General features: G+C 40.4%; 1 protein-coding gene and 1 long non-coding RNA gene across 2 annotated transcripts; both read right to left on the reverse strand.

Annotated features, from left to right (window-relative positions):
- Positions 1-15081: 15081 nt before the first annotated feature.
- Positions 15082-18336, reverse strand: TMEM155 (transmembrane protein 155). The gene is given in 4 exon segments (XM_032333319.1): positions 15082-15885; positions 15888-15907; positions 16950-17107; positions 18147-18336. Coding segments are annotated over 4 exon segments (381 nt in total). The 5' UTR covers positions 18204-18336; the 3' UTR covers positions 15082-15739.
- LOC116584669 lies at positions 15082-25369 on the reverse strand. The gene is made up of 2 exons (XR_004283279.1): positions 19502-25369; positions 15082-15311 (listed from the first exon to the last, which is right to left on the reverse strand). It is a non-coding gene; the product is annotated as an uncharacterized LOC116584669 (long non-coding RNA).
- Between the last annotated feature and the right edge of the window lie 651 nt (positions 25370-26020).

A 26020-nucleotide genomic window follows, 5' to 3' on the forward strand; every position in this document is an offset into this window, starting at 1 on the left:
GAGCATGCCAGGGACACTTCTATCTCAGGCCTGGTCCCTTCTGTTCCCCAGATAAATAAACTCATATAATAAGTTTAAATAAACTTACCTTAGATTCCTCTCTTCCTTTAGATCTTTACTCAAATGTCACTGCTAGGTGAGGCCTGCCTTGGCTCCCCTATCTATAATTTTGACCATCCCACCTTATACTTCCTTTCGCTGCTCTGCTTTTTTTTTTTTTAAATTAACACATATCACTATCTAACATTTGGGAGGATAGGACATTATCCTTCAGAATCCTGCAATAAACATTTTCAGATGACTTTTATATGGCGTTATGCTCCAAATAAGTAAAATACATGGGTCCAGGAATCAAGAGATGGAAGCAGAAATGGCCCATTTACTAAAACTCCCACTAATCTACTTGGAGAATTTGTGCTTACTGTCTTGTCACCTCCAGGTTCTGTGGGTTTAAAGGCAAACACTTTCCCCATGGGACACAGTGAGAGTCCCATAAATTACAGCCGACACTTCAGGCCCCCCTTGACAAGAGACTAGCAAACAAGAAATGCAGCACCAACCTGGCTGGTATATCCAGCCCTAATCATCAAGAGGAGGTAACAGTCCCTGTTACACAATGGGCACAAGAAGGAATGTGTTGACATTTGGTGATTCACATGGGTACCTCTGTATATCGCCTTGCTCAATTTTGATAGTAAATGGACAAATACTCAAGCCCCCACCCAAGAAAGGCATGGTTACCAGAGGCAAAATCATGATGCTAGGTGGCAGAGACCAGCAGGGAAACTTAGAACGAGAGTAACCTGGATTGGATCATACAGGAACAAGAGTGAATTTCATTTGCAGTTCTGAGACCAATGATTCACATCCCACCAGTCTTCTTCTGACAGGCTTTCCCCGGGAAAGAAGCCCAGCAAAACTCTGGAAGATCTGCTCTCAGAGCTTTCATAATGAGGTTAATCTGAACAACACAAGGGAAGGACTTCAATGGAGTCTGTGGTGTGTCACCCAGATCCCCTTTGAGACAAAGGACTCATTCTCCCAGCACTTGGGAGTGCATTCAGCAGATTCCTCAGCTGTCAGCCCTCTGTGGTAATTGCCTCAGCTAAAGAGTTGCTTCAGGGTACCTGCCTTCAGCTCAGGTCATGATCCCAGGGTCCTGGGATCGAGCCTAGCTTGTGTCAGGCTCCCTGCTCTGTGGGGAGCCTGCTTCTCCCTTTCCCACTCTCCATGCTTGTGTTCCCTCTCTGCTCTCTCAAATAATAATAATAATAATAATAAATAAAATCTTTTAAGAGAGAAAGAAAGGAAGAAAGAGTTGCGTTGCCCGAGGTCATGCACCCTTAGGAAGTCTACATCCAGTGATTGGTCAATGTACAATATAACTACACCCACCCACTCCCCATCCTGACTTGAAACAACGCTGAAGGACCAGCCCAGCTTTTAGAACTCCCTGTGAGGCTAGGTGAATCCTTTGTTCAGAATGCCATTATAGCCCAACTTTTCTTTGCACCCTATCCTGCTCCTTTCCCTTCCATAGGTATTGACTCCAAGGGCTCTCTGTAGTAAACTTCTTATGCACTAATTTCCATCTCAGATTCTTCTCTCCAAGAAACCCAACCTACAGCTCCTTGAAACCCAGAAATCCTGACTGCTTCAGCATACCTCATAACTATACTGAGAAAACCGGTTGACTGGGAAATGTACTACATGTCGGTACACCAAGCCTAGATATGGGGCTTCTCTAAAAACTTTCAGTGGAAGAGGAAGAATATGGCAAAATTCAACTTCACATGTCCTTGTTTATTCAAAAGTAAAATTTAAGAAAGAATTTTGCTGAAAATAATCAATGGCTATTGATCACAAGCTAAATTTGTTCTTGTGTTAACTAATATATAATACAAATACACTATATCTAGGACCAACTACCATTGTTCATGGATAGGTAAAACTGCCTGATAAAGATTTCACTGGCATATCATACAGCCATTGTTAGGTTACAACAAATGACCCTAGGATCTCAGTGGCTAACAAAAGAGATTTGTTTCTCCCACATAAGGATATGCTGTCTCTGTTTTCACATGATTTGCTCATCCCAGGATCCAGATAGAAGGAGATGCCCCTAACTGGGGCACGTTGTTCTCATTGCAGAGGCAAAGAGCAGTGGGAAACGTTGGGATGGCTCTTAAAGCATTGTCATGAATGCGGCACATGTCACATTGGCCAAAGTCAGTTATGAGGCCAAGGCTGACAGATTCAAGTCCTTCCCCAGGGAGGGATTCTGTAGGAATAAATCCACTGAGGGGGAGGAAGACAATGTTTTGAACAAATAATACAATCAACTGGTAACACGAAGGTCACAGAATCTGCATCCTTTTTTTTTTTTTTTAATATTTCATTTATTTATTTGTCATAGAGAAGGAGAGAGAGAGAGAGAGCACACAAGCAGGCAGAGAGGCAGGCAGAGGCAGACAGAGAAGCAGGCTCCCTGCCGAGCAAGGAGCCCATGCAGGACCCTGGGATCATGACTTGAGCTTAAGGCAGCGGCATAACCTACTGAGCCACCCAGGTGTTCCACAGAATCCACATCCTTAATAAACACTTAACCTCCCTAAGTTAACCCTATACTGAAATCACATGAAGAGAAGTTCCTGTGTTAATTATGTTGACAAACTTTCCACAGCACCCTTCTTGCAGGCATGTACTATTTCTGACATCTCAAAGATGTTAGATAATAAGAATATATATGGGGGGGAGTAAAAGAGAATTTGAAATAAAATAGTCAAGTAGCAATGCCCTTCTAAATTCACCCAAATATGTTTCTAGTCATCAGAGTCATTCCTACTTCGAGTTTGGCAAAAATTCAGGATGTCTGAAGATAAAGAATGGGCTTTTAAGCAAGATCCTATAGACTAACATTCTCCCTGGCTTCTTCTGTTTACTATTCATCATCATCATCACCATCACCATCACCATCATCATTTTAATATTATTATAAATAGTAATAGTATAATTTTTATTAGTCGTGCTTTTCTCCTTCTCCCATTTGTGATGATCTTGTATAGGAACAATTTCTAATTTGTTCTACAAGACATGGGACTGCTATATATACATTATTTAGTTATTTTTAAAACAAACAAAAAAATCTTATGAAGTGAACAGTATTGAAATGAGAAAGTGAAAGAAAGTTGAATCATCAGAAAGGTTTAATTTAGGAAGGAGTCTGGGACTTACAAAAGAGTGAGTAATCCTGGGAATTGAAGAAAGGGCATTGCTGAAGGCCAAAAATTGAGCCCTATTTTTTTAAGACCATATTTGTTGGAAAAATAGCCAAAATGTTAATAAAAACAAATATGCAGGGCACCTGGGTGGTTCAGTGGGTTAAGCCTCTGCCTTCAGCTCAGGTCATGATCTCAGGGTCCTGGAATAGAGCCCTGCCTCGAGTTCCCTGCTCAGCAGGGAGCCTGCTTCCTGCTCTCTCTCTGCCTGCCTTTCTGCCCACTTGTGATTTCTCGCTCTCTGTCAAATAAATAAATCAAATCTTAAAAAAAAAAAATATGCAAGGCCAAGATGCAGAATGAAAGAGACTCTCAGGAACAAACAGAAGTGAAACACCACAGAAGATAACCATTGGAAAATCCCAAGGCAGTCGAACACTGGAGTGCTCCCTACCGGCATGTCTACTCCTTTCCTGCCCTTCCAGAAACTGACTGTGGGAGAAGCCAGGCTCCCAAAACTGAGTGTGGGATAAGCATACCGCATTTCCCAGCCATGGCCATGTTACTTAGTGTTGTTTTTGTAACTAAAAACACTGATATGTTAAAATCTACACAACTTGTGAAGTGAAACCTCGGACTTCAAAGGCATTGTTTTTCCCACAGGCCCCTGTAGGTGAGTCCACAGTTCTTGAGAGATGTGTTTACTCTCTCTCCTCTGCCACTGGGAGCAAATGTGAGAAGTATCAGGCTAGGAAATCCTAAACTGTGCACTTATGGAAACCGTTAGAACTGAAAACAAACAAACAAACAAACAAACTGAATCTAAGAATGTTTGTGTTTAAGGGTGGGTGGGTGTAGAGTTCTAACATGTAGAAAATCTTTAAAACTGCAATGCTCCTGATATAACTCACCTTCTAGTATTTTGAAATACTTAAAATGTGCTTTTACAAAAGAAGTTTAGCTTTGATTTAAACAGGCATTTTATCTATTAAAATCACAAGCAAAACTGTTCCAGGTGGATCTCCTTACAATTGCACGGTTTTCTGGAGAGTTCTTTATAATCCCAATACTCCCACCTGGTGGCCATAAGAGCTCATGGGCTCTCATAAAGAGTTTAGATGAGGTAGGCAATGTGTTTCCCCAAAAGGGGCTGCCAAGTCCTCTGGTCACAGCAGAGAACCTCAGGACACAAAGCTAAGGGTTATTTTGGGGCACCATCTGCTGTGGGTGCAAAGTGTGAGGAAGAAAGGCGGTATGGGGAAAACAACAATGCATAATAATAACACCCTCCTCAGGGGTTTTTTTGGGACTGAGTAACCACACGTGAGCACAGTGCCAGTCCGGGGTAAACACTTAACATTACAGACCCTCCTATTATCATTCCCCCAAGATGAAGACACCAGTGGTGGGTACCAGTGGAAATAATCAAAAGACGACTGAAAGCCCCCTTTTGAAGGGAACTGTGACTTTTGAGGGCAGCTCTGAGGGGTGAGATGAAATACTAAAGGCAGACTCCATCTCCTAGCACAAAAAGTTTCCCAGATAAAAATAAAGAGGCTAGGAATTTAATGAATGTGGGGAAAAGCTCACATCTGAGGTCTGAGCTCACCTCTTGTTATACATCATAAATTCCTTCAGGAGGAAGGACTCCATTAAGATTATTCATATGGAAAAGGTATCTATTATAATTCAGAGACTCTCTACATGAAATAAAATCTCTAGGCATAATGAATATGAAAAACACTGCAGTCCTCATTCTTCATCACAGAGCCTGTGCTGGAGAGGGCAGAGGTGTGGAGAGAGACCCTGTGTCCGCAGCTGTCCGGTGGGCAGAAACCTCACAAACATAATGAGTGTATAACCCTTCAGAGCCTCCTGATCATCAGAACGTTCACACCGGAAATGTTTAGAGCCTAACCTTGAATCGAATCTCTCTCCTCCCCGACTACTCAGATACTCATTAGCTATGTGCCCATATATTTTTGGCTCTTGATTATATCCAAGTTAGGTCAGAGTCTGCTGACATTGATCAAATTCTCTTAGTACTCTTAGTACTACTAACTTCTAATGGTTCATTAGAACCAAAATGTCTCTCTGTGCATTTTGAAGTTCTGGGCTGAAAGCTGAAAAACCCCAGGGCACAGAGTGTGTTTTTATCTTGACTTCCAGGAAAAGGCTGTGACTTTGCAAGGTAAAGAAGGATGTGAGAGGTGACCAGCCAGCTTCCTTTATGGTAGGGATGAATTTAGATTTCTGGGCCAGTGGGCTCCCGCGGGAGCTGGAGTGTGTTTGCATGGGCTGGGAGGAACACACTTGGCAGGAAGGTACCAATCTGACATAGGCAGGGCAGGAGAAATGCCCAGATAAAACTGGACACCTCCAGAGAATACCAGGTACGACCTGAGAAGAATGATAGCGTGGGAGTGGACCAGTAAGTCTTGGCAAAAAACGAAAATATTGAAATAGGGACGGCACCACAAACTCACATATCTATCTATAACTTAACAAAGCATAGATCATCAGTCAAGTTAACCTGAAATTTTAGCAAAGGAAAATGAATGCTGTATCAGACAAAAGAAGCTATTGCGAGATGGGACAATTATCTAAAATAAAGTGACGGAAGAAGGATACGTTGTTGAATAGAAAGACTAGCTAACATTTACCGACCATTTAATATGTGTCACATATGGTCATATATGCTCAAGCAATTTTGCAATTATTATTGTCTCTATTCTCAGGATGGTAAACTGAAGCACAGAGAGGTGACGGCCCCCGGATGTAAATCCAAGAGTCTGGCTCTGTTGTCTTAGTATTTAAGCAATGCCTCTTGAACTGATCAGAGCTGGCCAATAGAGGCTGAGAAGAATTCCTAACTGATCCTTGCGAGACCATCTCAGTTGAAAATAAAACGCGAAAGTAAAATGAATTTCTTACAAGATAGGCAAGCCGGCCCAATAACAGATATAACAATGCAGTTCAAGTCTGAGGAAAAACTGGCGCAGAGACAAAGAGAGTAGCAATTGGTGACTTCAGCTCTCAGGAAAGCTGTCATCCAAATGCCCTCCCTTCCCTTGCTTGGTTCTGAGAAGCCAAGCCTGGCAGAGGCGGTTTCACACCACGGCTGCAAGGCCTGCAGAGGCATCCCAGGCACCAGGGTGGGAACTCTGACTCTGGAGGCAGGGAAAGGATCCTGATTTCAAAAAGCAGGCAGAGTGGGTAAGGGTAAGGAGAGGATTCTGGAAATTATGAAGGGAGGCTTCGTGTCAATCCACATCAAAATTCTATATTTAAAAATATAGTTTGTAGGGGTGCCTGGGTGGCTCAATGGGTTGAGCGTCTGACTCTTGATTTCGTCTCAGGGCATGATCTCAAGGTCTTGGGATCGAGTCCCCTGTCAGGCTCTGGGCTCAGTCGTGGAGTCTGCTTTAGATTCTCTCCCTCTCCTTCTGTCCCCCACTCTCTGTTTTTTTAAAAAAAAAAAAAAAAAAGGTGGGGGGGAGGCAGAGGAAAAAGTAGTTTGTAAAATGTTTAGAAATTAAGCTATCTGAAAACCACTGAATCATGTTTCATATTTTGCATGTGTGCAGGTAATATTCTGGATGAAGATCAGTAGTTTCCAGTTCCTTCAACTCCAGCCTCTCCTGGCAAGAATCTACTGTGCCGGCTGGGTTAGAAAGTGTACCCACATCTCAGCATGCCTACTCGTGTTGGCAGGGGGGGGAATCTGGAATCAGCTCTTCTGTCACCGACCAGACATCCAGTGAGCCTGAGGTAAAACTTGGATTCACATCCTATTTCTACTCCTCATTGTGTTAGCCTAGACCATATGATGAGGTTTCTGATTCAGTTTCTTTGCCTTGCTAATTCTGGTGAGCCCTGGGGGCTTACCCTTTACTCTAATCCACAGGGCCCAGTTTCCTTCAGCTCCAGCTGCTGACCTGTTGTAAATGGACTGATTGCCAGATGCAAACATTACCTATTGCATGTCTGTGTTTCTCTATAAGAGATAGGAAAAGGTGAATTCCTGCTCGTGTGCAGTTTAAATGTTAATAGATATGCCAAATTGTCCTCCGATGTATCTCTTCAGATTCCAACTTCCACTAGGGTATATGAGAGGACTAGTTTTACCGACACCCATGAGAAATAGCACCACCTTTTAAGTGGAATATTATCAAATTGGACGGCTTCCGGAAGAGAGCAAACAGAATGGCAGAGCTTTATTCATAATTACCAAAACTTTGAAGCAACCTTTAATAAGTGAATGGACAAACAAAAATATAGTATACCCATATGAGGAAAACTATTCAGAACAAATGAAAATAAATAAGACTGTATAATGATCAAAGAAAATAAATCTGAAGCAATATTCCCTCTACTTTTATATATGTTTCAAATTTCAAATAACCAGAAATTCTACATCCAGGATTTTATCCTCTGGATATATGGACATATTGATTAAAGATTTACATCCAAAAATTATGTAATGTTGTTAGTAATAGCAAATACATAGAAACAACTAAATATGTATTAACAAAGAGTTATATAAGTAAATTATGCTTCCTTTATCCATGCAATACTATATAGCAGTTAAAAAAAGGCAGCCCTATATACACAATGTAAGTAAACTCCATGAGAGAGGGGATTATCTTTTTGTTCACTGAAGTATGATTGTGCCTGGTACATAGTGCGTGCTCAGTAAGTATTTACTGAATAAATGAATAGGGAGTATTTGTTACATTTTTTAATGCCAAGTATGAAACAATGTGCAAATACTATGGCTTAATTTGTGTGAATAAAAAGAGATACATGCATGAATAGAAATTTCGTAAGTCCAGAAGTATACTTAAGAATCTAGTAACCATAAAGAAAAAATGAAGACTGATAGAGAGGAAGTGTGATTTAACTTCTTTGTCTTCCTATTTATAAATAAAATGACATTCTCTGAGGAAATAAAAGTAAATATCAATAAAATGTCAATAAGGAACTAAAGAATGCCTTAATAGGAAAAAAGCAAGATATGGATAGACAACTCACTAAAGTAGAAAGAAAAATTATCAATGTTCAACTAATAACAAAATGAATGCTAATGAAAGCAACAAATCATTACTTTTTTACCTAAAAATTTTTTTATCTATTTATTTTGAACGATTATTTATTTATTTATTTGACAGACCGAGATCACAAGTAGGCAGAGAAGCAGGCAGAGAGAGAGGAAGAAGCAGGCTCCCTGCTGAGCAGAGAGCCCAATGCGGGGCTTGATCCCAGGACCCTGGGATCATGACCTGAGCTGAAGGCAGAGGCTTTAACCCACTGAGCCACCCAGGCGTCCTACCTAACAAATTTGTAGATTAAAAAGATCCTCAAAATGCAGAGTTGGCAAGGAAAGAGGGAAATGGGCACACTCATTCACTGTTGATGAAAACATAAATTGGTATATTCTCCTGGAGGGCAATTCATCCCTCAACAATTTGTAATAATGCACAATAAAGTTAGTTAGATATGTCCCTTACATTTTTTTCTTTAAGAGAATGAGAGAGTAAGAGAGAGAGAGCACAGAAGAAGAGGGAGAAGAAGACTCCCCACTGAGCAGGGAGCTTGATGTGGGGTTCTCTCCCAGGACCCTAAGATTATAACCTGAGCTGAAGGCAGTTGCTTAACCGACTGAGCCACACAGGGCCCCCCACCTTACATTTAACACAAGCTATCCAACTGTCAAGAATCAAACAGATTTGAAGATTGTACAAAGAAATTCAAAGCAGTGTAGCTTATATATATATTAACCTGTTAAATATATGTACTTGTTTACCAATAGAAGACTAGGTAAGTACATTTTAGTATGTATATTCAATGAAATATTATATGGACATTTAAAATTATTTATCTATATACTTCTGGATTTGGAAAGCTACTCAAAACATTGTTGAGACAAAGAAAACAGGTCAGAAAAGAGAACAACAAACATTCCCATGAAAAAATGAAGAGGAACAGAAATGAAGAGAAAAACATATCAAAAATTATAGCAAATATAATACTTAAAGATTAAACATTAGAAATATAATCTTTAAATTAGGAATAAGACAAAAGGTAAGAATTCCCATTATCACTAGTAGAACTTAATATTGTACTAGCTGTTCTGGTCATTGTTCTAGAAAATAAATGAAATAAACTGCATAAATGCAGGTTGCAAAGAAACAAAGCTCATTATTTGTACAATATGACTGACCACCTAGGAAATCCAAGAAAATCACTGAAAAAAATATTATTACAATGAATAAAAGAGTTTAATAAAGATCCAGATATAAGATCAATGTATAAAAATCAGTTACTTTCTTTTATGACTAATAGCTACTAAATATCCCCTATATATCATCAACCAAAATTGTAAAATGCTTAAACATAAACTTAAACAGGAACATCCAAGATTGCCCATATGAAATAAATAATCTAAGCCATCACTAAAAGATCCGAAAAAGATGTCAAGGGACACCTGGGTGGCTCAATCGATTAGTCGTCTGCCTTCAGCTCAGGTCATGAACCCAGGGTTCTGGGATCAAGCATCATGTAGGGCTCCCTGCTCAGTGAGGAGCCTGCTTCTCCCTCTGCCTACTCTGCCTGCTGCTCCCCCGATTGTGTCCTCCCTTTCTGACAAATAAATAAAATAAAAAGATGTCAATTTTCCCCAAATTTAATGTAGAAATTCAATGCAATCCATTAATGAATTTAAAATGAGGAGACAATTGCTCTACTACAGTGTACAGTTATGGAGAGTTAACAGTATGTATATATAATTTTAAACTTCAGTATGATGAAATAAAAAACAAAGTTAAACTGGTGTGGTTACTCTGGAAAACAATATGGAGGTTCCTCAAAAAGTTTAAAATAGAACTATCCTATGAACTAGCAGCTGCACTACTGGGTATTTACCCAAGGATATAAAAATATTGATTCAAAAAGGTACATGCACCCCAATGTTTGTAGCAGCATTATCAATAGTAGCCGACTTATGGAAAGAGCCCAAATGTCCATTGACTGATGAATGGATAAAGAAGTTGTGGTACACACACACACACACACTCATGCACACATACTGGAATATTACTCAGCCATCAAAAATAATGAAATCTTGCCATTTGTAACGACACAGATGCAGCTACAGTATATTATGCTAAGCAGAATAAATCATTCAGAGAAAGACAAATACCATATGATTTCACTCACAAGTGGAATTTGTTAGACAAAACAGATGAATATATGGGAAGGGAAAAGAAAAAGAAAGGAAAGAGAGAGAAGGAGGGAGGGAGGGAGGAAGAAAGGAGAGAGAGAGAAAAGAGAAAGAAAGAAGAAAGAGGGAGAGAAAGGAGAGAAAGAGGAGAGAGAAAAGAAAAAGGAAGAATGAATGAATGAGAGAAAGAGAGAGGGAGGGAAGGAGGAAGGAAGAAAAGGAGGGAAGAAGAAAGAAAGTGGGCAGCGAATCATAGGAGACTCTTAACTATAGGAAACAGAGGGTTGATGGAGGGAGGTGGTAGGGGATGAGCTAAATGGGTGATGGATATTAAGGTGATGAGCAGTGGGTGTTATACGGAAATGATGAATCACTAAATTCTACTCCTGAAACCAATATTACACCATATGTTAACTAACTAGAATTTAAATAAAAATTTGGTAAGTAAACATACCAACAAAAAAACAAAGTTAAAACATACACAACTCACTAGGAAAAAACAGTTTCAACTTTCAAATGACACATGACTAATAACTGTACATATATATTTACTGATTTTATGCATATGACCACCCAATAGAGATATTCATTATATATCTGTACTATAGTTTTATATATCTGTATTATACATAAATTACTTATGAAAGGGTGAGCAGCCTATTAAAAATGGGTTAAGGATTTGAATAGGCACATAGAGAAGAAGAAATTAAAGTGGCTAATAAGGGAAACCTGGGTGATTCAGTCATTTAGGCGTCTACCTTCAGCTCAGTTCATGATCTCCAGGTACTACAATCAAGCCCTGAGTTGGCTTTCTGCGCAGCAAGAAGTCTGCTTCTCTCTGTCCCTCTGTCTCTACCTCTCACTCGTGCTCACTCTCTCTCATGCAAATAAATAAATAAAATCTCTAAACAAACAAACAAACAAATAGTGGTCAATAAACATAAAACAAGAGCAACAGGGGCACCTGGGTCGTTCAGTCAGTTAAGGCTCTGAGTCTTGATTTCAGCACAGGTCACCATCTTAGGGTCATGAGATCAAGCCCCACATTGGGCTCATGCTGGGCGTGGGCATGCTTAAGATTCTCTCTCTCCCTCTCTCTACCCTTTCCCACCCTTAAAAAAAAAAAAAAGACAAGAGGAACAAACTCCCTCATAATTTTTCAAATCAAACCTGCGAGGTTTTGGTTTTTTTTTTTTTTTGTATTTTTTTGTTCTTATAATGGCAAATTTTTAAAGACTCATAATGTTAAATACTGTGGAGAAGTGGAGACATATATCCTGGCCCAGTCGTTTGCAATGGAGACTGTCTGTATCTACGGACTCTTGAGGTTTCTAAGCCAGATGAACCAGAAATCATACTTCTGTGAACACAATCTTGGAAAAGTTTGCAGCAAACTTAATGTTCATCAATAGTTCATCTGTTAAATTGTTGCAGATTCTGTACAATAATTTAAAACAATAAGGATGATTTTTTTTTTCATTAAAACTTTTAAAACATATGTTCCAATTATTATTGCTGTAACAAACTTTCCCAAATGAGTGACTAAAACAATTAGGATCCGGACAGGGTGCAGTGAGACTGGCTGGTCTCTCCTCCATAAAGTCGAGGGCCTCAAGAGGGAGGACTAAGCACCAGGGAGTTGCTCATTAGCTGGGGCTCTCACGAGGGCACCTACCCAGGGCCTCTCTGCATAGGCTTCTTCAGAGAATGATTGTGGCCTCAGGATAATTCCATGTTACTTGGTAAATTAGGCCTCCAAAAGTAGGTATTCCCTCAAACAATGGGGAAACTGCGCTGCTCTTTTGACCTACCTTCGTAAGTCAGACAGTGTAATTTCTGCCCCTTTTTGTTGTCACTGGCCTGCCCAAAGTCAAGGAGAGGGGATACAGACACTCCCACTCAATGTCAAATCATATTGTAAGAGCATGTGAAATGGGAGACACTGTTCTGGTCATCTTCTGGAAAATACAACCTGCCACAACATATTAGAGAAGAAGGCAAACTGTAGAATATCTATAATTCGACATCATCCATATTTAAAAAAAACAAAGCCTTCTGTGCATGCAGATGAAAATGTGAATAAAGGTGACTAGATAAACTATGCATGGCAAACACATAGAAAATCATTTGAAAAGATATACCTCAAACTTCTAACAAGCATTAGGTCCTGGGAGGGAGTGAGATGATATAGTTGGAGATGGAGGGGGCCATTCGCGTTTCCGCTAATGGGTCGAGACTCTGCAGTGAGTTCTAAGTTGAGATATGTAAAGGACAAGAAGTCGTGTTCTGGAAGACTGCGTGCAAGTAAAAATGGGGCATGCGACGTAATTGGGTGCTAATCAAACGATCCTGGCTAAATGTCTCAACAGCACAATCAGATTCCCATACACTCAAGTATCAGATTACTGCTGAGGTGAGGAGCAAACATCAAAACAGAGGTCCTAATACTTGAGCCAGTAAGTTCAATCTCTGGTTAACTCTACTTTAATAACAAAGATGGGACTTGAGCAACACATGAACTTTGGTGCTTTGTTTTATATCACTTTAGCTTTCCAGCAAAAAAGTCCCTTTTATAAAGTACAGTTTGCTCTCAACTGTAACTGGAGAAAAATATATATTTTCTAGTTTTCTAGATATGTAGAAACACAAGGACACATGTTTTCACCAAGTGCTAACCTAAATCCAGATTCAGATTGTGGGTGGAACTAGAATAGAGAATAAAAGAAGCATGGTATTGGAGTAGGGTTGCCACTTACTGAATTTGACCATTTTCAACTGAAATTACTGAAGCCTCTTTTTGTGTGTAGATAAAGACTTTAGTAGTTTATTAGAAAAGTTCAGATTCAATAATATTTTGTAGTGAATACAATAACATTTTGTAGTGAATACCAAGACTTACTACAAAACTACAGAAATTAAGATGGTGATGTAATGGATGAGAATGACCATATGGAACTGAATAGGGAGCCCAGAAATAGTCCCACACTTATATGGTCATTTTATTTTTGAAGAGGATGCCAAAGCAATGGAGAGGGAAAAGTCTTTTCAACAAATGGGTAGAAAACTGTTTATATGTACAGGGGGAAAAAGAACTTTAATCCTTACCTCATACCTGACACAAAAATTAATTTAAGATGCATAGCAGACATAGTAAAAGTTAAAACTATAAAGCTTCTAATATAGAAAAAAAAGTACAACTTCTAATATAGAAAAATAAGTACTAAAAGACAGGGAAGAGTCTCTTAGGACAGAGAAAACAATAAACATAAAAGAAAACAGTGGTTAAAACTAAATTCAAAATTTAAAATATTTCTTTTAAAGACATCACTAAGCAAATGAATAGATTAACCACAAACTAGAAGAAAATTGCTATAATGCTTTTATGTCATAGATCAATAGTGTCTAGAATATATCAAGAATCCCTATAACTCAATAACGAAAGACAAATAACCCAAGACAGCACTAAAGAAACAAGACCTAAGTGATGTTCAGGACAGAAAAACAACCAGACACTTGAGGAAAAAATTACCCCAATACAATTACCACACTCATATTTTATCCAAACTCTGAGTATGATGAAAATACTATTAAATATTTTAAAAACATAACATTAATTGACATACAGACATGCCCATTAAAAAATCTAATATGAAAACAAATATTTCTGGGTGCCTAGGTGGCTTAGTCAGTTAAGCATCTGCCTTTGGCTCTGGTCATGATCCCAGGGTCCTGGGTTCAAGTCCTGTATTGGGCTCCATGCTCAGAGGGGGAGTGTGCTTCTCCCTTTCCCTTCCTTCTGCCCCTCCCCCCCGCTCCTGCTCTCTCTTTCAACTAACTAAATAAAATCTTTTAAAATAAATAAGTACGTAATTAAGAAAAAAAATAAATATTTCCTGCTATCTATTAATCTCATCCTAATTAACTCTTTAAAAATTATGGGTAAGAATAATTACACACACCAAAAAACTGAGTTACATATAATTTTTTTTATTTCACAGTCTTTTAAAAAATATAAACCACTAAGTATTTTGAAAAACACACATGGAATAATCACTTAGCAGCCACAATATTACAAAAATAAACCAGAATGAATTGCACAACAGAACAAAATGATTCCTGCTGACTCACTCTAACTAGGAACGCATAATGTTCACCAGGGATCATAAGTGAACCAGCACCACCGCCATTTTTCCGCCATCAATTATCACAAAAATCCATCACAGGACCTATTCCCAGGAGTTCATTCCATTTTTCCAGAAATCTGTACCATGTATAGATGTCAAGTTAACATCTTGAATTTAGTTCCAAGATACCATCTTTCCTTTTCTCTGGGGCACAAGTTCAACGGCAAGGTGGAAGAGTAAAGACGATGGAACACCAAGCACGTGACCGGATCAAAACTCCTCCCAGGTAGTTGAAAATGCAAGAGAAAGAAAGGTGCATACTGTGCTGGACAACACAACAGCCACTAACCACATATGGCTATTTACATTTTAATTATTTAAAATTAAATAACATTAAAATTCACTTCCTCAGTCACACTAGCCACATTTCCAGTGTTCACTAGTCACATGTGGCTAGTGGCTATCATATTGGACAGTGCAAATATAGAACATTTTTGTCATCACAGAAAGTTCTTTTGGACAGCCCTGGATGTGGGAAGTGTTTCTTCTTCCTTTGCTTAGGCAGGATGTAGGCTGATTATGGAAGCAGCTTTGAGAAGCAAGTCTTCTCCCAGGATATTCCTAGATGAGTGGTGGAATCACAGAAAGGAGTAAAGTAGCCTTTCTTTACATAGATTACCTTTTCCTATGTACGAAAGGCAGGATCCTTTTCTCGGGATCAAACACAAACTAGACTCCACCAAAAATCTGTAAGGAAAATTAGAGATACATGAACCAGATGGGAAAGCGGCATCCCATTCCAAACTTCCATAGATTATGTCCTCGAAGGAAGTGTACAGGTTCCTAGGTCCTCCTCTAGAAAATCCTGATGTAGGGCAGGCATATCTGCTGACCACAAAAGCCAGTTCTGGCAGGGGTTTCAAGAAAAAAACCCAGGATGTCTTCACTCTGCTCACTCTCTGGGCAGAGCACTGTTGCTTGGAGTACTGTTAGTTGTGAAGGAGTTATAGTTTTGATCTGTTTCAGTCATTATGCTCCTTGACAACTGCATTTTGTAACCAGGGCATGGACTACTAGTTTGTTCCCCAAAGATCCACCATCATCTTTTTTCCTTAGATTTCCTCAGACTTTTTGGTTGAAGACAGTCATCTGTCCAGCTACAAAAACTACATTTCTCATGCAGCCTCAGAGATATGACACAGTCTGGTCAATGAGATGTAAGCAAAAGTTGCTGGGCATCTGAGAAAGCTCTTTAAAAGGAAGCAGAATCAAAATGGTGTGCCCTGTTTTCCCTTTCACCTTCCTTCATTTTCTTGGGGGAGCTGCAGCAACCATCTTGGAACCTAAGGGAAAAGCCACGGGAATCTCAGGAGCTACCCTGACCCTGACAGCTGTGAGCTGTTGAACCAACACCAGCAATAGCTTACCCCTAACCTCCTTGTCACATGAGAACGAAACAAAACCCCTGCTTTGTTTAAGCTACCGTTCAGTCTAGTAACTTCTACTCTATTACTAACATAGCCATCCATCTTTACTCCCAATAGGAAAGCAAGATTTCTGTCTTAATGTAAAAAAAGCTTGCCTGAAGACTCATATATATTCAATAATGTTCAAGTAACTTCATAGAGTCATACTAATAAAACAAAAGTCTAAAAATTTTAACTTCAACCTACCCATGTCTACACAGCGTAACAGTGGAAGAAATGACTAGGCTTATTACATAAAATAGTTGCTATTAAAGAAAACAAGAATAATTTTAGCTTAATTCAACAGGAAGCTTTTTCTGAGTGCCTGTAATGTTCTGGCTATCGTTCTAAGCACAGGTCTACCCTGATTGCTCACATTCCTATGCAGTAAGATGCTAACTACTCAGATAATTAATCAGATCACTATTTAATCTACAATCTTATTTTGTGTGGACAAAGTAAGAAATGTAGTGTTGAGAACTGATTTCACTGATTCAAACCCCCCACCAAAACATTAACTTGAAAGGTCTGCAACTCAATTTTTCACTTTCCCTTGTATGTGACACAGACACCTGACAGTGATTTCCTAATGATACCAGAGTTTTAATTGGAGTTTTAGCTTAAATAAGCACATCTACCTCAGAGTAGCTACAAAGATCAAAACCAAAGTACAGTAATCTGTACGTATTTCCTATGTACTGCATTAGTACCATTAGCATTCTAGAAGTCCCTAGATTAGAGGTATGAGTTAGAAAAAGTAAACATTCCCCATTATCCTAAATGGTTTAACTATTTACAATGTTTAAATGTTGGGCCATTAAAAAAATTAGCTCTTTTGCACTTATTTTGAAACTACAAACAGAATTGGAAATACAAAATGTCAAGTTATAAATGGGGATATTGCATGTATTTTACTCACCTCGTTCCAAGTTTCCACCCCGGCAAATGAACCAAAAACAAATCCTGGCACCTTGTCATTCCCAGAAAAGCCAGTGCATGGCACACTCTGGGTAAATTTTATCTCTTTTTCTGTGGAACTGCACCAGATGGCATCAGTCCTGCATCTACAGCTGTGCCCTAAAATTGAAGTTCAGACTTAGGAATCTACTTTATTAGACATTTCAGATTTTGCAGGTGTGAGTGTGATGTCATTCTCATTCAACTGAAAATGGTTCTCTTTCCAAGTGGAACTGCTGATTCATTGCACTTACAGGTTTGGAAATCAGCAACATGATCAAGATTATCCTAATAAGATTTGAAGTCATTTCAAACAACTGAAATTTAGAGACAACACTGAAATGAGAACACTTGAAATAAAATACTAATATTTCCTAATAATTGAATGATGGTCTAATTCCTCATAATGTAAGAAATTCAACTCGGCTTCTGGCATCGCTGAAGAATCACTAACAATCTTTTATGGAAAACAGAACATAAGAATCTTCTTTAATCAAGTTATACTTGTATGATGAGCAGTTGTTTTAAACATTCCTGACTTTTCAAATGTTTTAATGTCTAGCCCACATGCATACAATCTTCAAAAACAGACTTGGTTTAGTGATAGTCAGGATCAGAATGTGGTCAGTGGATAGAGCAGCCAACACGCACCAACTGGGAACCTAGACCAAGGTGGGTGTCAGAGCATTAGATCAAGAATATGCCAATAGTAAAAACAAAACAAAACAAAACAAAAAACCATGAGTTCAAAAGTAGTTCTAATTTAGGGGATTGGTTTTTGTTGAGTTTTAGAAAAATGGTGATGGAATAAACAAATAGAAAAAGGCAGCTCATATACAAGGTGTCCAAGTTTCAAAAGCAGAGGCCTAACCAAGCACGGCCAAGGCAAGAGATCAACAGCAGCAAAGTCTGAGAGCAAATGTGAGGGACCTTAATTTCCAGAGTTTAGGGCCAACTTCCAAGCAGAGACTAAATAACAGGAATAAATATTCATTGTTTTGGCTCAGACAAATGGAAACTTAGTAACTAATAATTAGATTACAAGAGGTTTTAAAATGGCACTGGGCACAAGATAGAAAAGTAACCACCCTTCACAGGAAGCAGTCAGTAAAACCATCCAGAGCTTGGCTTCATCTGGGGATGGCAGCAAAACACTCACCCTGAGTTCTCTTGTCTCCTCTCTAGAAGAGTCAGGAGGGTTTAAAACTCTGGACATGAGGCACACTGCTGGGAAAATTAAAGGATTACAAACTCAAGAAGTCACGGAGGTGTTTAAAATAATTTGCCTTCTGGGGGTACCTGGGTGGCTCAATGGGTTAAGCCTCTGCTTTCGGCTCAGGTCATGATTTCAGGTCCTGGGATCAAGCCCTGCATGGGGCTCTCTGCTCAGCAGTGAGCCTGCTTTCCCCCTTCTCTCTGTCTGCCTCTCTGCCTACTTGTGATCTCTCTCTCTCTCTCCATCAAATAATTTTAAAAAATTTTAAAAAATAATAATTTGCCTTCTGGTTATTTATAAAGTATGAAGTGATTGTTTTCCACCCTTGTAAATACCTATAATTGTTAATTAACTACTCCCACACTTATCTTCAATGTCCATACTAACCGTACAACCCCATAACTAAATGCCACTGCAGGGCTGTCAACCATTTAGAGAAATATTGTTCAAAATACAAGATAGTCACAGCAGATGATTCTAGGATTCAAACCGGAAATTCAAAACAAGTCATATCACATCTCTGATAAAAAGAAGTACAGAGATATAGAATTACATATATTTATATAGAGAATTATATATATATATATATATATATATATATACTTCTATATATAGAGAGAGAAAGAGATATATGCACATGCCTATACCTTATTAAAAACAGGGCTGTTCTAGAAAAGTGAAACAGAAATGTGGGAAATTATCTGAATGTCTCAGGCAAAAAATTTTTCCCATAATTATTTACCTACATGAGAGTATTTTTTTCCTTCCCTAGAATTATCAAAATAGTTGTCTTCCACTTCACTTTTGTATTATCCACTTAGGCAAAACTTAGTATTGTGTTGTTTTTATCCTCTCTACACCATCCTGGTACCTAAAATTAATAACTATTTTCAACATTCAGTCAGGACATGGACAGCTTATCTCACCTTAGCATGACGAACCAAAATCTTCCCTTACTGAAGACAAATTCTATCTGTATTCCATATTTCAACTCCAAAACCCCCTGTACTGTTTTCCAAAAGAACAGAATGATGATTACAATTGTAAACACTCCTCACAACCCATTCTAATTTCTAGGCTCCACTGCATAGACACTGATTCTTGCACTTAGTTAGGAATCATTTTGGCTCCTCAGTTCTAGTAGAAAACTCATTTGTTCTAAGAGAGAGAGAGACCACCCCCCCTCTTTTCATGGCACCCACTTCTTCAAGCCTAACCTCTCATTTTTTTAGGCTCTGGGTCTTCCAAAGTTCAGCTACAACCAGGGACAAAGTGAAATCAAGGGTGGTCTCACTTACCATTTACAGCAGAGGTCCCTCTTGGGTTGTCCCCATCCTCTCTGTGCAGGGCTGCCTCTTACCAACCGTAACTGCACTGGGGGGTCTTCAGCACACCAACCCTGGGCAACACCTGGTTCCAGAACTTGAGACGATGTAAATCGAGGAAAAAGCATCTGGAAGATGAAACCGTTATTCCCCCAAACTGACAGTGCCTGGAGGGTGCTTAGGGCACATAATAAGTTTAATGCTGCCCACTGATTTCTGGCAAATGGCCTAGTCATGTAACCTGAAAGGACAGCCTTGCTCCTCTTTTCCTGTTGCCCTACAACGTGTGAACAGTACCTGTTTTCATCACCCCCAAGTCATCTCCCAAATGACTCTCTAATGCTTACCCTCCAGCCATTTGAGATTCAAAACCCACCTGGTGTGGCAACTCTGCCGGCATCAATGGGGTCTGTGGCTAGAAGAGGAGTAGGGATTAAAGGGAAGAAGGGCCACTGAATCCTCCTTGCCACTGTCAGATGAAGCCCACTTAGTGTCTACCAAAGCGCAAAGATATTTAAAGCAGTCTTTGGAATACTTCAAGAGCGCAGTTTCTTCCTGCTTCCTGTCCCAAACCCCACACTCTCCCAGTGACTTGGACATTAAGGTTGACATTCGATTTTTTTAATCAAATTCGGCTTGAAAGTGGTTGGATTGAATTATCTGAATGATTTAGTTTTCCATCCATTCCGCACAAGCTAAAATGCATTGGAACTGGGAAGAAGAGCTTGCAGGTGCCCAAAGTCATTCCGGCTCCAACGGCTGAACGTCTTTCTTTCTTCATCTCTCCCCACCCGGGAAAAGCTGAGTGTTCGTCCCTAAAAGCAAAGCGCCAGCCCAGGACCCCATACACCCGCCTGGCACCCAAGCCTACTTCGAGCCCAGAACCTCCCCGAGGGGCGGAGAAACTCGCCCCTCCGCCGACCCCTTCCACACCCGAACGAACCTGCCAGGGCTACAACCGAGCCTGGCACTGGAACCTGGGCGGCCACGGGGACAGAGAATCGAGGCTGAGATCCAGCCGGGCTCCCGCGCAGCTCGGTGCCCTGCCGCTAGTGCCCGCGCCTTGCGGGTCACACGGCTTGCTCGCGGGAGAAGCCCCAAGGCTCCCGGTGCACGGAGAGACGCCCGGGCTGGAGCGCCCCCGCCGTGCTGGCCACAGAGTTCTTCAGCTGCTTGATGACCACGAAGAGCAGGAGGAAAAGTAAGAAGAGCAGGAAGAAGAAGAGCGCCAGGTAGAGCAGAAAGTTGAGCTCCCACTCCATCCTGGAGGCGCCGGCGCTCGGTGGCAGTGCGCGCTCGGCGCGGAGAGCAGCTGCCGGGCAAGGCTTGCAGCCCGCTCGCCCACCTTCGGGTCTCCTCCGCCCGCTTACGGGCGCCCCACGTTGGGCGCCTACTCCGCGGTCCGTGCTCGGCCTCCCCCAGCTCAGAGGAAACGCGCCAAGGAGCTGGTTAACCCAGCTCCGCCTCTCCCAACAAGCACAAGAGCCTCGCGCTGCGCTGAGATCCTCTCCTGCGCTCTTGGGGACGTGAGAGGATTTTTCTAGGAGCGAATTTTGCGGGCGGGGACACCAAGGGAAGGGGTTATGGCTCAGTCTCCCAAGGGGTGTTGGGGCTGGTGTTTCGCAAACGCTATTAAGATCTCCACCCCAACATCCAGTGGGTATCTAGCCCCCCTCCCTTCCTAATTAATTTATTTTCCCCTGTCCTTGTTTTCCCAAAGGGAAAAGATGCGATGGCCCAGAAACCCAAAAGAATGAGAGGGAGCAGTGAAAGTGGGGTCTAAAGGGCTGAGATGACTTAACGGTGCCAGAGGGAATTCCAGCTCAAGCGGCCTTGTCCAGAGTTGCAGATGCGCTCAGTAGGGAGTGCTCTCTCTTCTACGGACAACAGGTCATTTCGGAAAGCATTAAGAACAAAACACATTTCAAAAGTAATATTGTACAAAGCTTCAGAACGCTGACTTGAAATTCAGTTTCCTTAGTTGGAAAGCAAAAACCAAACAACAATAAACAATTGCTTGAGATGCTCCTTTAAGTCCCTAACTCCTCTCTGTATTTGATTAAGATTACCCATAGCCTATATGGTGCAGCTTGTAAAGAAACCCAGTTTATCTACTGCTGTGTAAAAAATTGCCCAAAACATAGTGGCTTAAGATGACACAAACATTAGTTCTCTCTCACAGTTTGAGACACTCTCAAAGACTCAAGAGTTTGGTAGCACTTGGTGATTCTGGCCTGGGGTTTCTCATGAGGTTACAGTAGGGTGTCAGGCAAGGCCATAGTCACCTGAAGGTTTGAATGGAACCAAAGGATTCACTTCCAAGGTCGCTCACTTAGATGGCTGATAAGTAGTGTTGGCTCTTGCTGGGCACCCTCAGCTCTTTTCGATGTGGGCTGCTTGTGTGTCCTTACAACACTGGTCTGGCTTCCCCCAGAGAAAGTGACCCAAGAGAACAAGCGTTGGAGCATTCCCGGTAGCGCAGAAGCTCTGAACGCCCGGCCAGTGCCAGGAGTGACCTGGGTGTGGCTCTTGTTGCCTGCTGCTCAAGACATCCTTGATTCCTGTCCTTTTCCCAGATGTGGCTTTCCTGCCTCCCTTCGATTCTGTTGAGCTTCCCCTGGTTTTCCAGTATATCTCCTTATTACAGCAAGGACGAGTGGTTACTGCCAACTTGAAGATGCAAATACTGATAACGCATTAATTACAAGCTTTGCATTTATTATGCACTCATAATCAATAAAGTGTTTGGTAGAAAAGGCATATGCCATCGGCACATTGCCATCCTGATAGCCAAGCTATCAAAGAATGGAAATTGAAACACAGAGAGGTTAAGTGACATGCGTAAAGCCACACAGCTAACAAGTGGCAAAACTGGGATATGAACCCAGGGAGTTTGGCTCCCAAGCCTTCACTCGCAGCCTCCATGATATACTGCCTCACAACGGAAAGTACCCCTTTCCTGTGTATGACCATCAAATTAATGCCCATATATTTTTTCTTTTGAGTGTTAAGCTTACAGAAAATAAAGTTCAAGAAACCCATACCTTCTGCTTACTTTTATCTCAGCTCCTTCCTTTGAAATCTTTAAAACCAAAGTTTCAAATGAGTGAGTGTTTGCCTGTAGATGTTGAGAAAAGAGGTCAACAGATAAAAGTTTGGTGTCACCAAGCTCAAATCCATTTCAGCCTTCCTGACCATAGCTCTTTAAATTTTCCTTTTGTCTGAGCAGCTTAAATAGATTTATAAATCTAGTCACTCTCAACAGAATTTGTATTTAAAATAATGTTGCTACAACAACAACAACAAAATAACATTATATTTATTAGATGCTCCCAATGCTTTTTAGCTTCTGGTCATATTTATACACCTCATGAGATGGTCTGAATTTCAGTTTCTGTTATACAAATGACTCCGTAGATATAAGAGGCAATCTTTCTCTACCCAAGTATGTATATTAATGGAAATCCATGAAAGAAAACCCAAGCATTTTAAAAGGCAGAAAGGACAGTTTACTTTAGATAAGAGCTTGACTGGTTCAAGTATCTAAAAAGAAAGCCCTTGTGCCCCAACTGGTACCGTAGATGGAGAGACTATTTTGTTACAATCCCATACCACTGCCATAAGGTTGACCCCATATATGCTTCCACTTAACAGGGTGACTACTCATAGTCAGACTTTATGTATCTTTCAACTCCTCAGTCCCCTCCTCACAAGTCTCGAAGCAACTGGATATGGCCCCTCGAGAAGGTCCTGCCCTGTGGACGGCTATGGTGTAAATATCAGAACATCTCATTGTCTGTCCTCTTCCTCCTCACCCCCACCTCTGCTAGGAAGGAATCTTTGATCATAACAAGCATTAAAACAATTTATGAAAAGTGATTAAGGGTAGCAATAGAAGACTTTGTCTTATAAATGTGCTTCCCTAAAGAATCTGAATTCCTAAGAAAACACTAAAGGAAGGACTGTAAAATACTCATGTCACCATCCCCAGGTGAAACCTACCTAGAGTGACCTGTTGGGGGTAACCTGCAGGATGGAAGCGGTTTCCCCAAGACAAGGGAAGGACAAAACTGGGAGACTAGAGAAAAAGATGTCCAGGTATCTTTCTAAGACTAACTCAGTTTGGTCTGAAATGAACCCAAAAGAAATGGAAGAAATATTTTGCACCATGCTCTGGCCTCAAAATGTGCTGTTGACCATGATTACTAACACAGGGTTATTAAGTAACTGCACACCTTTCCAGGTGCTCTGGATCTTAAAAACTGGGTTACAGGTCGATGGCTTCTGCTTAGATGGGATCTCCTGTAAAGCATTCGTGCATGTGCTGAGGATGAAATCCATGCTCTAAGGAAGTTCCAGGCCCTAAGAAGCTCTGCCCTAGGTACTCAGGGCCTGAATCACCCCAGTGATCCTGGCAATTCTTAATGGCCCCAAATATCCCAGCCCAGATTATCCATGTCCCTCTGATACCCCAAATCCCTTGTTTCTTCCCCATACACAAAGGTCCCACCATGTTCATTTCTAGGCAATACAAACAGGGCTTCCTTGGAATTGCCCCTTTTACATGCTTTATAACCCCTACAACACTCTAGGTCAGAATCAGAATATCTATGGGAATGTTTCCTGCTGTGATGAGCAGAAAAGTGAGATGTTCTACCTCAGGGCATCAAATTAAGTTAAATAACAGTTATTGTTAAGATCCTGACAACGGGATTTGCTTTCCACACCCTCACCTCTTTCATCTCTTTTCCTACTCCAGCCCAAAAGAATGACTTTAGCAGTTTTGCAATACTTACAAAATGAGATACTCTTCAAGAAATAAGTAAAATGTAAGTGACAAACTGCTTAAATCTCACATAACCATTTAGGAATTCCAGTGGGAAGGAAGGAAGGGAGGGAGGGAGGGAAATCTAAGGAAGAAATTTATTTGAGGGGTATGTGGGAGATCCTTCTATGTGGGTAGCCTTTGAAACCCAGAATTCACCACTAAGAATAAATCTAGACCCTGTCCTTGGTTTGGAATGTCTTAAAACACTACAGAAGATGCCCAAGTCTGTCCAATAGTGAAAAAAAATTAAGCAACAGATTGTGCTAACGTCCAAACAATATTTCTTTAATTTAGACTCTTTCCAGTAAGTTAGCAGTAACATTAAAAAATGTCGATGTGACTGTGGCTGACTCTAGATTTGATCAATATAATGTCATGTAACAAAATAAAAAATCTGAGCATTATTAAGCAATGTATCTTTTGTTTAGCACAACCTCAATAATGGCGGTAGTGAAACTGTCATTTCTAATGGAAGGTCTGCAAACTTCTGTATGAACTGATAATAATCAGAGCTGTGGACTTGCAGATGCCTGTGCATAAACGTAAGACTAAAATTATATTGCCACAAGGGAAAAAGAAATTGGAAAAAAAATTAGAACTTGTCTGCAACCCATACTCCTTGTGAAATGCCAGCTTGTAAGATCTGGTGACCCCAGCAACTAGGACCTGTATTCCCCAATCTAGGATCCAAGCTGCCTTCTAGACATACACAGGCAAACTGGCAATGAACAGACCTGGGTCCTAGTACCAGCCCTACACACTCTACCTTATACTATACTGTGCAGTGATGGGAGTGTCTTGAGTCCTATGGCTTGGACATGTATCTTGGCTTTATCTCTTGTTATCTGGGTAAACTTGAATACCTTTGGTTGCCTAACCAAGCACCTCATCCATCTTTCTCCCTCATTAATAGGATCCTGACTTAATTCAGGTATCTACCTCTTTCCCATGGGCCCCATGTGACTTAGAGGAAACTGTATTGGGGAAGTGCATCCAAGTGGTCTAAAAGTCATTCAGTTAATATGAGATTTTATATATATATATATATTTTGTTATTGTTGTTGTTCTAGAAGGGACACACGTCATAAATTGACTTAATCTAATTAAAGAGAAGTATTATCTGTTTCCAAAGAATAAAACAAAACCACTGTAGGTATCTAAAGTAGGGAAATTGGTTAGACAGCTGTTGAATGAATACAAGAAACAGAGAAGGTAAGGTACTAAAAGATTATAATCCCCTGGACTAGAGGAGAAAAAAAGAAAATGGAATTACACAGAATTGATGGTCACTGTTACCCAAAGTTCACAATCGCTGTTACTCAGAGCCTGTAATCTCTGTTACCATAATTTATGTCCAAGACTTCTGGAAATTGCAAGCCTACAATAGACTCTGGAGTTCCAAAAGGGTTATATCAGACAGATGCTGCTGCCAGTGCAACCGTTATTTAGGTGGGGACACAAACTCCAAGTGACTGCTAATCCATCATCTCCCCAGAATCCTCCTCCTCTTTTTCTAATTGTGGTAAAACACACTTAAGATAAAATTTACCATCTTAACCATTTTTAAGGGTACAGTTCAGTGGTATTAAACACATTCATTATGTTGTACAACCCTCATGACATCCATCCTTAGAACTTCTTCATCCTGAAAAACTGAAACTCTG

Source organism: Mustela erminea, chromosome 2, assembly GCF_009829155.1.
Source record: "Mustela erminea isolate mMusErm1 chromosome 2, mMusErm1.Pri, whole genome shotgun sequence".
NCBI lineage: Eukaryota > Metazoa > Chordata > Mammalia > Carnivora > Mustelidae > Mustela > Mustela erminea.